Genomic DNA, 17,721 nt, shown 5'->3' on the forward strand with positions numbered 1-17,721 from the left:
TAACAAGCAGATATTGGAAGTGCTCATCAATACTGAAATCACTTTCCAAGTCAGTTCTCCTTGCAGCTGAGATTTAAGTGCTAATGCTATCTTAAGGGTGCTCACAGCCTTCTAAAAATTCAAGAGAAACACACTGTTTTGTCCTCATGCTCAAAAATACAACGCTAAGAATAGGATTTCAATAATAAGGCTCATGAAAAATCATATCGATAAAATAAGGCACAGCCTAAGGAGTATCGGGGGCAATTTTTATTTATTTATTTTTGCCTTGGCTCCCCTCCGTTCTCTAAAAGCCTTCAATGATTTGCAGCTTCTTGCAGTCTAAGAAAGAAGCAGATTCATTTCAAATAGGTCCTTTTCTATATGGGCTACTTCCCGGAAAGCTGAGCACAAGCCAAAGCACTCACAACAAGAAGCATGTAACACTGTCAGCTACCTAGAACAAAATAAATACATGAGAAATAAAGATCAGAAAACTCTTTCTACAATCTGATTTGAACCCACTCATTTTACTTCTTTGGTCATTTCAAGTAAAGAGACACCATTTCTTTTTGCTCCTCCTGGAGTTCAGTACAAAATCCCAGAATCCTGCTCAGTGGTTTTGCAGTTACTCAAAATGCATCAATTCACTGCTGGGGAGGAAATGTTTATCCCATTATTTCAATGTTCTACTGAGAAAGAGGAACATGACATATTTTAGCCTGCAAGAACAGCCTGATTTTATGTCATTATGCAACCTTAAGTATATCTTTGTTACTATTAGAAAACAAGATGATAAAGTATTGCAAGTAAAGTGGACAGGCCTAGAAATCACGGGGAAGAAAACAAGGAGCCAGAAATACAATTTTACTGGGTCACAATTTTATTAACGCATGTGGGAACAATTCAGCAACCATTTGTTCGGAGTGCACGACCTCTTCTTTGCAATTCCTCTCGGGGAGCAGCTGAGAGCAGCAGTCCTACCTAAAGAGACCCAGGGCCACCAACAGAGCTCAGTTAATGCTAGCTGAGCAAAGGCTGGGGAGGTAAAGCACAGGGACTGCATCCAAATTGAACTGAACATTGGGAGTTCCAATTCTGTTCTCCAGCATCCATAAGAGCCATTTTCTGTTCACATGCTTGCACTCAACCCTGCCTCCTCAGGGAGCCCTATCTCTTACCGATCGATACTTGTTCCAAACCTCTGCCAAAAGTGAATTTGATAATCAGAGCCTTCTGAGGGAATTTCCATGTCATTATTAAGTGGGCAGGGAAAAACACCCTCTCTGCCCTGACTGCTTACACAGAGTGAAGGATTCAAAGCAGCACGCCAAGATCAGCAAAACTGATGTGGAAAGAAGGAAACGAAGCCTCTGCCACTACAGCTGAAAAGGACCCTCAGAGACAGGGGAATATTTGCATACTTTCTACCACTCTCTCTTTAGGAATTCAGCATTAGTAGACATACAGATACTGCATGTCCTCTTTTTTTTTTTAGTCCTCTTAGTAGCAGAAAAGAAGCCAAATAAGCATCTGGACTGCTTATAACCTCAACTCTTCTTGCCTTCTGCAGGTCATCTCTCAGTGCCTGTGACTGTACCATACTATTCTTACACATCCACCTCTGTGTGCACATTTCACACTGCTATAAAGTATATCATTGCAATGTGGAAAATGAGTCAAAGGACATTTTGTCAGCAGCTTTTGGAAACATTCTGATGTGACTATAAGCACAATCTCTTAAGCTAAGTACTATAAAACAGAATATTTGCTTGTGCTTTTTCCTGCCATTTGGTACACATAGGAGAATTATAAAGTAAATAACTCCTAGCTGCCGCTAAAAAGACTCTCAGTTTCCGCTGTCATAGTCCATTTACCTGTTTTTCCATTAAAAACTGTCAGTTTTGAATTTTTAAGTCCAAAAATGCAGGAGACTGCATCGACAAGTCCAGTGAGGTTCAAGGTATTGTCTCCTTTTGGATTTTCCAGCAGCAACACACCATCTAGAACCAAAATTACAAAATTAGGGTACAGGTTTGGAAGAAACATCTGGATTTCATGATTTTCTGATGAGTTTTTCCTAATGAGTTCCTGCAAGTTTCTAAGCTGCTTTAAAACCTGCATCACAACATATTCCTAAAGAATTCTGCAATAAGGAAAAGAGAAAAACAAACAGGAAAACAGTCTCAAGTGTATCTCAGATTGAGAGTATGGAAGTCATATTTGCTTCCATTAACAAAGCAGTCTAATTATTGTTGCTGAATTACAATCCAGCACTATGCTGCCTAGAAAGTAGCAGGCTGTATGCCAAGATGCTCACCAGCTTTGTTACTCACATCTATTCTTACTAAGCAGTTTCGTGCATCCATTTCCCAAACATGTAACAAAGCATACTTGCTTTGACACACAAATTATAAACGCATGTAGAGGTGAAAGAAAGCTCTTAGCTTGCTCTCATTTTAATATGTAACTCAACCTTGTAATACTTCTAATAGCATCACTGTACTCACTTATGGAGAGTACACTGACAGTCCAAAACACAATCATTGTGTTCTCTAATTTAAATTTTCAGTTCCGTACTTAGGCACTAATTTTCTCAGAAATAATACCTTATCCACAGAATGGCATCAACCTACATAGGGTGCTGCAGGTACACAGCCTGCGTGTGGGTGAATACACACACACAAATTTAATTCTCATATGTCTCTATATAGATTCAAGTTCTTGACTCCAACATTCTTCACTTTCTTTTCTCCACAGTCTTATCGCAACACATGACAAAAGGAAGCAGGTACATTCCTACCTTGCTCTGTCCCATTAACACAGACTTTGAGGTTGACGTAGGAACAGGCTGGACCAACACGCTCACACAAACCACCTCTGACAAGTGTGATTTCTAGCTCTGATCCCTTCAGCTGAAAAAGGAAATGAGATTATCTGCATCTTGTTTTATTGAAAAGCATTTCCTTAAGCTGCATTAAGAATGTTGTCCCACCATGCTAAACATCACTGTTATTTTAGAAAAACAGAAGATTTTGCCACGTATTCCTTCAGAGACAGTGCTCCAAATATAATTTTACTTTTAATACAAGTTGAAGATGAATATCCAACACAAGAAAAAAATAGAGTGAAATAAACAGCCTAATTTTTAGTCAGTGCTGCTGAGCTGTGATGACGGTCTCCCAAAATATAGTCCAAAAATTAATGCACTTGAATGAAGACAACTCCAGAGATAGCTCAGAGAAGTTCGGGAAGACAGGATGCTGCATTTAGGATGTCTGCTGATCAGCCTTCCCTTTCTTCTCTGTCTACAGAGAGCAGCCAGGGTAGAAGCTCTCCTGATACTGAGTAGGTCATTGTGAATACCTCCCCGTTAGCAATCAGTGCATTGCAACAAGAAACATAATATGCATATTCCTTTCCAAATGAGACACGGGATGAAGAGACTTGACATGTAGCAACACTACATGAACAAATGCCTTTTTTAGATGTCTTAAATCATGGCTTTGTTAAGATTAAACACAATCTTTCCCTCCCCACCCCAACTAAATACAGTTTGATATTTCCTGCACTAACACAGATTTTCATGACATTCTAGAAGACAACCTAATTTACATTTGGCACAAAACAAATGTCATTCAGAAACACTGATACTATATGGACATTTTAAAGCACTTTTGAAGAAGGTCTTTAGCAGGAGCACAACCATGGAAATGCCATCACTGAGCGCCTCTAACAACCTAAAGGAAGGCACTGAAGGAGCAGTAAACCTTGTCTCGTGTTTACCCACTTCTGCTAACAATTACTAACAACTTTTTCAAGCAGCTGCTTTTCCTTCCCAATATTTTCTCAAAAACAGCTCATTTGGGTTGCATCTCAGAGAGTCTTCGGGCGTGTTGTTCATAATTAAGACCTGTTATTAAAAACTGATCCAAAATATCTTCACAGAAATATTAACCCTGAATGTAATCAAACACTTCCAAGAAAAAAAAAAACAAAAACAGACTGTGTTTCATTTTTGTCCCAGGCTTCATGCATATTCACTATCATGCAGACATCCTTCCTCCTTTTAATAGCTTCCAGAGATCTGCTGCAGTGATGCTGCAGAGCTGCTCTGACTCACGTGCAGCACTGCACACGTGGCTCTTTCACCTTGCAGTTGCTTTTAGACCTGGAAGTGCACTGTAACTCATCTGTGCCCACGCTGCTTATCCACCCCCAACAATATTTTTGCTGTCTAAGCTATGAACTATTGGAAATACAAATAACTTTGTTAAGTGCTTCAAGTATACACAAATTTCTACCTAACATACTTAGCATGGAGCCCAAGCCGACTTGTTTTCATGCTATTATACAAAAGTAACCAACCTCACCTGTTACCTTATTAAACCCCAAGAAAGAAACATGGACACTCACAGATATGAAACAACACCCCCTATAAGTCACATATATCGATATAAAAATATCTGCCATCAAAACAATTCGCTCATTTAAAAGCAGATGACCCAATAAGCCTATGCAGCCAATGATGTTTTCTTCTCACCTGGGTGGTCTCCTGGATGAGAACTTCTTTTGAGGTAGGAACTGGGTAAGGCTTCAGGGCAGCCTTTATTGTTGCAAAAATGAAATCTGTATGTTCCTTAATGACAGTATCCAAGTAATCACCTTCTGGATGTGATCTGTAATACACTGTAATCTCATCTGTGGGAACCAGATTTCGCTGCAGGAGAGACCAAATACACAATTAACCACAGCAAGGTGTATACAGACTAAGAGAAGGATGCTTTTAAACTAAGAAACGTATTAGATATTTACCAGACACTCGTTAAAGATTTTCACTGAAATATTAGAATAAAGCAACTATTTAGTCAGATGAAAGAGGCATGAAACACACTGATTCATTCTTCTGAAGCTAATGAACAAAAAGCACACTTTCCTCCAAATGCCTCACTTTCAAATTCATTCACCATTCCTCTTGTTTAATCTGAAAACCTACCACATGTACCAAAGAAAAGCTGCTCTTGATGTATGGGAAATTTAATAGCACTCACATCCTGGTAGCCTAAAGCACTGCTCTTCTATCTCAATGATATTTTTTCTTTTAAAACACACAGCAGTCTCCAAAACATTTCGGTGTTGTTTTTGAATGTGGCAACCTGACTTCTTGAACATCAGTTCTATCACATCTCACATACTGACACTTCAGAAAAACAGCCCTTAACTGGAATGGTACACTTTGATACTGAGTAGCAGCACAACTCTGCTTCAGTAAGAAAACAGTTTCAAGGGGAAAAAGAGTCCTGACGCCATCCAAGCAATAGTTACTGTAGATCAGAACTTGGTTGTTTTTATCATTTGTATGCTTTGGTAACAGGAGTGGGAATGAGAGAACAACGGAACAAAAGACAGAATTGCAGGTTATGAAGTTTCTAATTTTTTTTTCCTCCAGAAAGGAACACGCATGTTTTGTTCACTTTAAAGACTTGCTTATCTTGTGATCACCCTGCTGGCAACCTGGCTTTCCAAGCACAAATTGGAAGTACCAGTTCTTTTCCAGTTTGCATTGTAGAAGTCATGCTGGTTCGAAGTGCTTCAACACAAAGGTCAGGCAGCATCACTTGTATGCATGATGAGAACAATTTAGAGAAGAACCATTAATACCAATTGGTGCGCCTCCTGCAACTTGCTAAGGCACAAGCTCATTCCCCTTTTACAGTCCCAGGCTCAAATGCCTTGGTTCTCACCAGCCCAGCTGAAGCAATGCACAGCAACACTTGGCAGGAGGAGGGCAGGCCTAAGAGCTGGTTAACTCTCCCTTCAGCTATGTGGCTGAAGCAACAGGGGCTTGGTTAAAAAGGTTTATTTGCTTCCAGCAATGTATAGTCACAGCTTAAGGTTCAACTCTAGCAACTTACAAATACAGAAGCTTAATAATTACATATATTTCTAACCATTTATTTCAGAAAGTTGACAGATTAGGAGTAAATGATATAAGGCTCAGTACTTAAAAGGTCAGTTTCTGCTACATGTTGTACAAAGATAGCTCAGAAGTAAACTGTTGTGTTTCACTGCCTCCCAACCTTTTTGCGAAGCTTCTGAATGCGGTTGATCACCTCCCGGGCCACTCCTTCATCCACCATAGACTGGTCTGGGGTAACATCCAGCAGAACTAAAACCTAAGATAATGCAAAGGAGACAGCTGAACAGGTGACACACTGGAAACAAGCCATTACAGCTTGCTCAGAAGCACAGTTATGTTTTCACAGAGCTCCTTGCAAAATATCACATTGAAAGATGTACTTCAGCATCTCTAAAACTAGTAGGAATGTTCACCAAATCCCAGAAGCCCAACTGAATAAACAAAATCCCAACTTTTCACCTCCATTTTATTTTTAGAGGAACGTTATCTTATTGGTTATTTAAGCTAAGGATACCTGAGCATCAGAATGTGCCTCAAACTGGGCAGACCCTCCTGCAACCTGATCAAAAGTGTACATGAGACGAAGATCCTCTCCATGAAGCTTGTGTCCTTCAACCACAATGGTGCCTACAGAATTGACAGAGGAGTCCCACTTAAATTTGAAGTAAGAAAAATTATTGCAAGTTCAGAACACTTCAAATTTCAGACTTAAATCCATGAAATGCACAACATTAACCATGAAGTTAAACAGCAATTAAACGTTTAAGACACACAGAACTATCCCACATTCAGGATTTTCTTACTAACACTTCTGCAGGCAGAAGAATTCTGCTGAAAAGTAGACATTTCAGCAGCTCTTGGTGCATATTTTGAATGAAACGTACTAAAACTTAAAAATAACCTACATTTTCAACTAAATGAATAATTCACGCTCAAGCAGTTAACCAAACAGATGACTGGAAGGTTCACAGCCACTTGTAAAGCTGTGTTTGACTCAGTCCTACAGAACAGCTTACTCCTAACTCCAATTTGGACATACAGTGGACCTTGAAGAAGCGAATAGAGTAAGATCGGTGTATGCAAAACACTTTTGTTCTACAGTCAAGAAAATAAAAGGAAAACAGAACAAGATTTCTTAATTAACATAAAATGTAATAGCGATGACAGCTGTAAGATAAACTTTAAGCTTCCTGAAGTCCACAGAAGGAGACTTTCATATTTGTTCCTGTCCGTAACACATACAGTCCACATGCAATTCCTTTAGTTTGTCCTTACAGATGCAAAATGCCCGTTTGTTTTGTCAGCTTTGTGACTGGGACCACCACATACCCGTCTCTTGGAATTCCTCCAGCTGCTCGCTCTTCAGCTCTTTGATTGCAGCCATGACAGACTTAAATGCACCTTTCAGACGCTTCCCAAGCACCATGTGATCCGGTTCTGCTCTCAGCCGGACTCCATATTTATCTTTATTTGTGGACAACGTCACCTGACGTACATTAAGCTCCTATATAAATACACCGGGAGACAAAAATGAAGCTGAAGAACAGTCATTTCTGACAACTGCTAGAACAGATGGTACAAAAGGATGGACCACAGCACTAGGAAAGGCAAAATTCCTATGCTGCAGGTTTTTCTGAATGGTTGCCTCTCTGAGCCAAGTAATTTGCTAACACTAACAGCAAGTAAACCCAACCAACACAGAAGATCCTACTCTTGTCTTGAGCCTTTAGGCAGACATTGTAATAACACAACCAGACACACCAGACAGCACTCAACTCAAATCAGATTTCAACAGCCTCTCTTATTTTACTGCTACAACTACCCTGGAGAGTTAAAACTATTATCTCTGTGTGCAGCGGTGTTAGAAAATGGCCTGGCAAAACTGAGGAAGACATACGTGACTAAAACATGCCTTTCAGAATGCTTTTAGCCAGAAAACTATCATCAGCAACTTTATGCTTTAAGTTGCACAACTGCTACTGCTTCTTTTTGACTCTTACCTGTTTATTCTATGTCCTTCCTGTACAGAAAAACCACCACACATGCTCTGCAGCATAGGAGCTCCAAAGATCAGTGTGTAGGGACACCCAGAACACCTCTGCCAAATTCAGGAGGGATTCAAGGCCAGGAGTATCAGCTTTCCACTACAGAGAAACTCGAGAGGGTCCCTATTGTGACTAACATTTCTGTAGTTTTTTTAGCCATTTTTGAACAGTAACATAACTGTGTTAGAGTTTTACAGAAGAACTGACTGAGCGGACAGTGTTGCTTCCATGTGAGGAGAAACCAAAGGACTGGAGCTCTCCAGAGAAATGAACATTAAGGGGGGGGGGAATATGACTGAGGTTTAGAAAGTTAACAAAGCGGTGAATAAAAAAAAATGTTATCTACCCAAAGCTCAAATAATCCCTCAAGTTAGGGAGCACACAGCGGAAGTTGTAGGAGATGGGCTTAAAACAATTTACATTGGGGAGTTGACTCCTGGAACTTGATGCCACAAGAGGGGAGGGAAGGCAAGAAGGTATCAGCAAATTCAGAAAGGAATTAAGTGCTTGATAAAAGGCAGGTGAGAAGACAGTAAAAGGAAGGGGTTGGGATGAGTCAAGCATCTTTAATACAACAGCTGCAAATGGCTGACAGGGAAATGAGTCTACTGCGAGAAGTAACCCAACACTTATGCTCTCTCGGAACAGACTCTGCTATTGCAGGAGACTGCATACAATGCCAGATGAGCTATTATTCCAAGCAAGTAAGCCATTCTTTATGTTCTTGACTACAAGTATTTTCCTCAGTGTATAACCATACTAAAATTACCATTAAAAATATATCGTAATTGCACAGCCTGGCCAGTGTACAATGTGAAATTCAAAAACATAGAGCAAACCTCTCTGTTCTAAACTTAATTCCATCCAAGAAACAGCTGCATTACATAGATTATTAATTGCATCATTAAATAATGTCTTGGCATGCCTCCCATAGAACCAAGAGCACTATATCCTATATCCCAATGTCATTTCAGGTCTTTAGGATAGCCCTGTTTTTCCCCTGCCTTGTAAAGCTACAAAACAAACAAATACTTGGCAGAACTTGATACCAAAATTCCCGATCTCACGTAGTCTCACTCTTTGTCCTTATAGCATACTAGGGACAGAACCTGAAAGGTCTGAATTGCCAACATGCTGCTCTTCTACAGTTACGGATCTCACATACATCTCTGAAGCACTATAGTTCCATAGATTTTGACTGTCAGATTGCCCAATACTTACAGCATGTTGTGCTTAAATCTCCTCCAGAAGGTTGTTAAGAGTTCACAAAAATAAGACATACAATCATCAAGTGCATTTGGCAAGCAAGCTAATCCAAGTCTTGTAGAAAACAAAGTAAATGGTGGCATCAGCATGAAAGGAGTAGCATGAAGCCAAACAGACTCAGAAGTAATGCTTAATCACAATCTCTGAGCTCAAAGTCTAATTCCCCAGGAAGTCCTACTGACACGAGGAGCCAAGAATCCAACTGAATCCAATTTTATTTAATACATCTTTTAGGAAATCTAATGAAAATTATGTACTTCAGATATTCAGTTTTAATTGGAATGAACCCACAAGTGGTAAATGACGACCTCGTGGGGAAAAAATAGCAATCCAAAAAATAGCACAAATTTAAAGATGATTTTCGGCCTGATTAGATAAATTACATACAAGCCAAGTCCGTTAGGACAATTTTCCTATGCTAATTAGATTAGGAAATCATTCCTCTGTATACATTATTAATTGTAAAACTAGAACAACTCTCCAAAAGAAAAAAGCAACTTTGTACCTTGGATTTGTTTATTCTTTCCTCACTGCAGTGCTTTGATTTAAAGCAGCACTCACTCTTTTTCTAGAAAATCAAAACCAATCACACCTGTTACATTTCACTCACACAAAGTGGGGCAAAAATGGTCCTTCATATTCAAAACAGCAAGAGCAACATATTTCATAACTTCTCAGTGCTGTACAAGGGCCTTTAGTTTATGTTAATACCCCGTGAGCCAGGCATGATCAGACTGACCTGTAACCCACCTACCAACTGCATCCAATTCTCAGAACAGAGAAAGAAATGCCAGTGCTATGCTTCAGCTGGGCTGTGCCCTCTTCTTAAGAGGGAAATATTATTGATTATGTAATACTGTAATAAACACAATGTGGAAGAACCACACACACTGCCACAGCTCATGTACCAGTTAATTCAGCCCATTCATAGATGAAGTCTACTACATTACTGGGACACTATCACATGAAATGCTGGTAGACCTTGCACTTAATGAAAGGGAAAACAATTATTCTTGCTTGATTATAGCTATATAGAGGAGGTGAAGGGTGAACAGCAGACAAGACTGACTGCATGCAGAGAAAGATTTACTCAAATAGAAGCTTAAGTCTAAGAAGCTAGAAGTAAAGCAGCAGCCCTCAGCTAAAAGGCTGTGAAAGGCTCCATCTACAAATCTATCAAACACAATCACATTCAACAGTTGCTAAAATCTTCCTGGATTCGTTTCATTTTGTGAGTTTGGCTATTTTTGCATGAAAAGTCCATGCTCTGGGCAGTTCTAATACTGAATTCCATTTATTTAATTGCCCTGAATTGCCCTGGTAAACAACTACATTGCAAAACAATCAAAAAAACATTATGCTTCAGCATGCTGAATTTTAAGACAGAAAATATTTTGCATTACTTTTATTATGCATTTGTATTTTGATAAAAGAACTTGAGTTTGTTGCAACTCACCCACCAAAAAAACCTTTCAAAATTAATTTGTTATTTCAAAGAAAGTACAACATGCTTCTGTACGTTCACCCAATTATGCAGTAGTTTATCAAACTGCTGGGTTTCTTTGTCACCTTTCAGCAGATGTAAAAGTTGGCAGTAAGTCTCGTCACCTAAAGTCAAAGCAATTTGAGTAAGCAAAGTTCACCTTCTTCAAAATTCATTTCTGAACAATCCCTTAATTCCAGTTTTCAGATGAAGCAAACATGGAAGACGCTAACATCAATCTAAACATGTCTTGTGCATCAAGCCATGACTTCCTTCCTTACCCAGCGTTCTCCAAAAAGAAGTCTTAGATACTTGGTGCAGATGAATACGTAGGCTTTGGGAACAATGGTGCTGTTGGAGTAATACGTAATTGGGAGTTTAAAAGGTCCTCCTCTGCTTCAGTCATCTATTGAATTTTCTGTCATCAGCTGGCACAGCTGCTGTCACCAAGACAAGCAATTTGCGCTTATCTTGCTCACGTCAACACAGATTTTTGTTTTCTTTGTCAGGGCAAAGTAGTTTATCTTGACAATGCCAATTCAAACTAAAAAATGTTCTATCAGATTTTAAGCACGTGACCAGATGTTCTATTCCAGAGCCTTCTCAAGACAGTCTCATTAGAAGGAAGAAAGAATCCAAGGGCAGGCATTCAGTAAGGGCCATACCGTTTCAAGATGAGGAAAGAAATCTCTATATGCCCTACTCCCAGTGGTTATTATAATTGAAATAGTATTTGTAACTCACATCTTCCACGACATGTTTCCCTGAGACAACACAAGAGGTTACATAAGCTTAAGAAAGAAAACAAATCCATTAAGGCTAGACCACCATAACTTTATGTTTCATGAGCTACTGCATGAATTAGTACAGCCACTGGAACTGATGCTGTCATGATCAAATCCAAACCACAGACAACACAGTATAAGACCTGGGTGACAAGTAACCATCTAACCAAACAGATGTCTACTACAGTGAGAAAAAATTAAGACTGCTCAGCAAGACCATTATTGCTTAATAAGTTCTCCTTCTTTCCTCACTGCCTTGAAGTGGTTCTGAAAAGCCTCCAATCTTATAATGGAGATTTTTTACTTATTGTACTTCCTGGACAGTGATGCAATTACAAAGCCCCTAGGCTGCTAGTTGTGAAAAATTTCAAGCATCATAGCTCACTATATCAAATGCACCATCATGATAAATTTAAGATAATACTTAAATTTAATTAAGAACTTAATACCATTGTTTTGCAAGTTGTTTTCTTCTAGATGCTGATGCCTTACAAATTCCAAGGCAAACTTGGCATCACTGTTTATCTAAATTCATCACTGCAGCTGAAAAACATCTCACTATTCCCCCTTACTGTTTGATTCCTCATACATCACTGACATAAAAGTGCATATAAAGTCTATTTGTAATGAAATTTAATTGAACATAAAGCCCAAAAAAAGCATTCTCTACATACAATCTCTTAAGCAATCAAAATTTAATAGGCTTTGTGCCTTCAGAAACAGCTGCTAAAATGCAGTATTGAATTTTAAAATATTTATTTTATACTATAAACATCCAAATAAATGAAGTTTATTCACAAAAAAACTTTTTACATTTCACTTCTTAAAAATACTATGGATTGTAAAATGACTGACCAAAAGCAGAAAGTCCAGCCAGATTCAGCAAGTTAAGCTCAAAAACAGGGTTTCCTTTATTTTTGAGTAACAAGGCTTTTATCCAAATCAAGATTTAGAAGTAGGGCAGAGGCTGCATTTCTCTAATGGTCACATATTAAAAGAGCATTGCAGTGGCATCCAGGAGCAGGTAAGTCCAACCAACTGTACAGACTAAGACCTTGTTGTATTTTTATCTCCTAAGAAATGTCTTGTGACAATCTTGTCTGGACTATTATTCTCCCTTACACTGAGCTTCTCTCTCTCAGCTAACCAACTTAACCATCAAATGTCCTTTAACCGGAGAGCACAGACTTCAGAACTCATCTCTTTGATGACACATAGTTGAACCTTACCTTATTTTTATTCAGAAAATGTTTTTCCCTTCACTGATGAAGAGAAATAACAATTCCAATGGTCTCTTTATTACTCATTAATGAAGTTCCACACAGTTTGAGAGAGGAAGTACGTCTCAGTACTACAACTGACTGCCTACAGATCACTGCCCATCTACCTTCACTTCTGCACATCATTCCCACTGATATCTCCTTTCATTACATTACAAACTAATTTTACCTACTTAGTAATTACCACAGACAGCATGGGAAATTATGGCCTTGATCTTTAAGATAACTGACTAACATACACAATCCATTTCAGTGTTACTGTCACGACGTTCTTACCTCAAGTATGTACTTCTCTAGAGACCTGATGTTTTCCAGAGCCTCTGGGTCTTGATGGATAACAACTACTTCTTTCAAGGGATACTGTGGAGAGGAACAAACAAAAAATAAACAAAAAACTTTTATCCTTCCTAATGAAAATAACAAAACTCAAATGTAATTTCATAATCATTTGATGTAATTCACTGTTGAATTCTGTCTGCTAGTCCAACCTTAATTATCCGGTTTCCCCAAGCTTATTCCAAAATTAAAAAGCCATCACATACTCACAAGGTACTGGTAAGAAGCATTAAGAATTCTAACCTTTACTGGAATGGTTTTTCTGTCTCTGATTACTCGTCCAAGCTCAATAACAGACTGCAAACAAGAAACAGCACTTTCAATTTTTCTGTCGATCAGATCCTCCCTAAATTAAAAAAGGAAACGTTATAATGCTTCATCATATCTGCATTTGTTTGAGCAGATTTAAAATCTTTCACCTAATTCCCTGAAATTTCCTACAAGTGACCCATAACGTCCTGCTTGAGACTACATGGAAAATGAACAAACACATTTCTCTCTTTGTGGATAAAATGGAGAAATAACTCACACTAAGACAAAATACAGAAGCTGTTTTTAAACTCTGCTTTATTAGCACCTCTCACAAAACAGATGATGAACTGAGTCATTACCCGTTTTATTAGTACTCAATAAAAAGTAAGATTAGCATTCTTAATATTACAAGAAGATGTAAAAAGGTATTATAAATAGAATACTTCTAATGACAATGAAATAATGGAACCAACTCGCTGGATCTCAATTTATCTTTTCCAGGAATTCTATGTACTACAGCTTGATGTTTTAGACAGTCCTGTCATCTTTTCTGGCTTTATCATTTTAACACCCTTCTATTCTGAGGCAGCTCCCCTCCCTCTCCTTTTCTTTTCCTTTAGTAAGCAGACACACATCTTGTTCCAAATGTACTAACATCCAACAGATCTGAGAACAAGATTTTCCTGATTTCTTGAGAAGCTGAATAATTTGAACAACATCTTTAAAACTGCCCAGGTGTTGTATCAAAGGTACTGTTGTGAACAAGGACAGCTGTGAATATAACAAAGTTGCTAGCTGTATTGGAATGAAAACCACAGATTTGATAATGACTGTACAGTATAAAAAATCTGCTAAAGCAAGAGTAATTCCAGACAGCCACATGTTCTGCATTAGGGCATCAATTAAAATATCAGTACCTATTCTGAAGCTTCTGTTTTTCCAAGAACTAGTACCTATGTCAGCCTGCACAAATCTTGGAAATACGTGGATTGCACAATGTAAGATTTAATCCCCACAAAGGTTTGAATAGTACAACGTAGCAGTATTTCAATCTTACTTGCTGTTATTTGACAGCACTGTAGAGCAACAACACGAGAATAGCTTTGGTGGTTTGTATGAATGCCCATAAATGCAACCAAGCAATACTTCCATGGGCTTCATAACACACTTATTCATTCAAGGTCAGTTGTGAAAGCAGCCAAGTCCATCAGCTTTTTCAGTGCATAGCCATCATATTGTCAGAGGCTAAAGAAACATTTTCTAAAGCTATGCCAGGAAGTTTCTCACACCTCTTTCTTGGCTAACAGTATTTTCCTCACGCAGCCATCAGAAAAACGTTCCCAGAGGAATAACACAACAATGTGCTTAGAAACTTGAGGTGAAACTAAATCCTCAACAATAATTTAGCTCTGAAAACGTATCTTTTAATCGGGCAAAGGGAAAAATTGATATGCAGGGGGCCCAGTAAATTCTTCTAGCAGACAAATCGAAGTAAATACAGGAAAAGGGAAAGCTGTGAAGCCACTCAAATGCATACGTTTGCATAGTGCAGCACAGGAATAAGAGAGGCTACTAAGCCACTTCTAAACACTCATGCTAAGTATATGCCTGATCTGAGCTCCTACAAATCAGCTCCCCATCCTTCTATGCTCCAGGAACTCAAAAGCATTTCTGATAACTCACAAGCTTCACATTCAATTTCACATTCTTTATAGCACTTTGCCAGAGAACAGAAAATCAGCTCCATCATTACAAGAATCTCAGACTCCTTGCTGCAAGAGCCCTCACTACTAAAGCAAGCAGAAAGAACATAAGCCTTCATCAAAGGTTATACAGCATCCATAAAAGAAACAACATTCCTACAAGGTTTGAATTCTTAAACTAGCATGTAAAAGATCAAGGTCATCTCCTTTATCCTTAAGGGTTTTTGAACTGAGCTGCAATTCAAAATGAAAAGAAGTGTGGCCCTCTCGTACCCAGCAACTAATAGCAGACTGAAGTGCAGGCACCCACTTAATGAACAAATGTAACACCAAAGCACTAATGAGTCCGTGATTCTCTTTCGGCTGGACAAAAAAACCTCACCCCATTCTTTAGGAATCAAATTCTAACTGGATCAAGTTGATAATCCAGAGCATATGTCCAATATAACCCTCATGGAGCTAAACCTTTCTGAGACGTGTGAGACAAAACAAACACAAAAAACACTGACCCATTAACATTCAAACAAATGATCCATCCGGAAAGCTCTCCCATATCATGCATTCTCTCACAAGGAAGTGGAAATCTCCGGACAATGGTCCAAATTCCTGATCTGAAGCCAGGAGAACTCGCTCTACTGGCTCCATATGTGGTCCACACAAAACAATAATTCTAATCCACATGGGATTTGGCATCAGCATTTGCTCAGAAAGGCTGAAAGATGAAGCAACTCCAGCATTCTTGCAATGGTAGGGCATGCAAGGAAGTTTTATAATCCTTTTGGGCTCCTCATTGGTAGGCATTTTAGCTTTTCGTCAGTACTTTTTGAAGAATAAAAATGATATTCCTCGTCCATATGCAGAGAACACTGAGTGGGAAGTGTGCATTCCTCCTAAATGCTTTCCGTCTTATCTCTACAACCCTTTAAACCAAGAATTCCACTGCCTAAATGCAGAGAGAAAATTCACATTCACTGTCAAAGCTGGGAAGTGTATTGCTAAAGACATGTCCTCCTATGGAAAAGGGGCTAACAACCAGAGCTTAATCAAACTTGAACATTCTTTGCTTCTAGGAAAAAAAAGGTCCGCACTACCATCTTAAAACTCTTCCTGACACAAAGGAGCCATTCATGTTATCAAAGCAGCATTTTCCTTCTAATCACAGCAGTTTTAAACAGACTTAACTGGAATAATAAAAAACAGAAAAAAAGAACAAAAACCCACTTTACCCCACAATAGAAACCTCTTACCTCACTGCAGGAAGCATGAGGTAGTGGATGCTTTCAGTATTCCTCTCCTGAACTGAGGCTGGATCAATAAGCGTCTTCAGATTCTGGTACATCAGTTCAGTGATAAATGGAGTATATGGAGCCTGTAATGTTGCATTCATTCATTATTATTTCTTTATTGTTTGTACATTATAAATCAGTAATGCTCATGAACTGCATAAGGACAGCTCACCAAAAACAGAATGCTCAGCATCTCTAGCACAGAACTATGAAGTTACTTAAAAAGCAGAGTGAAATAAATGGTACTAATATCAACCTTCTTCCTGAGCTTCAGGTGCCTGCTTACCAGATAAGAACTCTGAATGTCTCTAAGCCAGGTGAAATTTGCACTCTTTAAAGCACCATTGGCCAGACAAGCCAAGAAAAGGAGAAGGTGGGAAACAAGCAAGCTGGCAGCAATACACCTCTCCTCATGCAAGGAGAGAACTCTATACCTTGATTTTCTATGAATGACTCAAAAGATGCACGCTTCTAGATCAATTACATTTTTAAAAGTCAGTTAGTAATAGTTGGCTGTAATCATCTTACCATAAGTCTGCACATGGAAAACAAAACACTGAACAAGGTTTCCAGGGCCATAATGCAGTCCTCGGTCCCATTCTCGCCCTATTCAAAGCATTTGTCAAAATTAATAAAAAAAAGAATGGGGAAAAAAAATTAACCAATCCCCATGACAGGATCACTACATGCATTTCACTTAATTCCTAGGATTTCCTATATTAATGCAATAAAGTGATTTTCCAAACTGTATTCATTTTGTTCAACCCCATCCGGCAAGAGAAACCGAGTTATCACCCATTTTGGTTGCTTGGTTGGTTTTCCTCAAAGCCATGAGGAAAAAAGACCCATTAATTTCTCATTTCCACTGTCAGAAACAAAATGATGATACTTTCTGCTGTTTGTAAGATTTTTGTGTATCACGGACCTGGACTTTGCTTACAGTACAAGACACAGGAGTAGATGCATACCTTCAGTCTTCTGCGATTCATTCTCACGTACCAGTTGGTCAGAATGTCTACAAACTTCACTAACCGAGGGACTACGGTGTACAGCCTGTAAGCTAGAGGGGAAAAACTTTACTGTAGGTAACACTGCCTCCCCTCCATCAAGCTTCTCACTTAAATAAATACTTTATCATTAACAGCTCTGGTGATAACATCAAGCTTTATCAGAAACACTTTTGTTAGTAAGGTTAAAAATGTGATTAAACATACTATTAAGTTGAGGCCACATCATTGTTTCATGCTTCAGGACAAGTATCTGCCACCAAATTACTTCCCTAATCCTACACAAACATGCATTATGGAAGCCTTATGCTTTTATTTGACTTGCAAAGAGGATAGTGGATAAGAGACCATTAATCGTGAAGGATTTGACAAATCCTAG

General features: G+C 38.7%; 1 protein-coding gene across 1 annotated transcript in view; it reads right to left on the bottom strand.

The window, feature by feature from the left end:
• IARS1 (isoleucyl-tRNA synthetase 1) overlaps positions 1-17,721 on the bottom strand; it is a 75,531-nt gene that overhangs the window by 8,171 nt on the left and 49,639 nt on the right. The window contains exons 22-32 of the mRNA XM_072347088.1: positions 17,304-17,395; positions 16,864-16,941; positions 16,297-16,418; positions 13,338-13,440; positions 13,035-13,118; positions 7,229-7,403; positions 6,414-6,526; positions 6,060-6,155; positions 4,523-4,699; positions 2,783-2,894; positions 1,857-1,982 (exon numbers count right to left, since the gene is read on the bottom strand). Coding sequence (XP_072203189.1) covers positions 1,857-1,982; positions 2,783-2,894; positions 4,523-4,699; positions 6,060-6,155; positions 6,414-6,526; positions 7,229-7,403; positions 13,035-13,118; positions 13,338-13,440; positions 16,297-16,418; positions 16,864-16,941; positions 17,304-17,395 — 1,278 coding nt within the window. The remainder of the gene's footprint in view (positions 1-1,856; positions 1,983-2,782; positions 2,895-4,522; positions 4,700-6,059; positions 6,156-6,413; positions 6,527-7,228; positions 7,404-13,034; positions 13,119-13,337; positions 13,441-16,296; positions 16,419-16,863; positions 16,942-17,303; positions 17,396-17,721) is intronic.

The sequence above is a fragment of the Excalfactoria chinensis genome, chromosome 12, assembly GCF_039878825.1.
Source record: "Excalfactoria chinensis isolate bCotChi1 chromosome 12, bCotChi1.hap2, whole genome shotgun sequence".
Lineage (NCBI taxonomy): Eukaryota > Metazoa > Chordata > Aves > Galliformes > Phasianidae > Excalfactoria > Excalfactoria chinensis.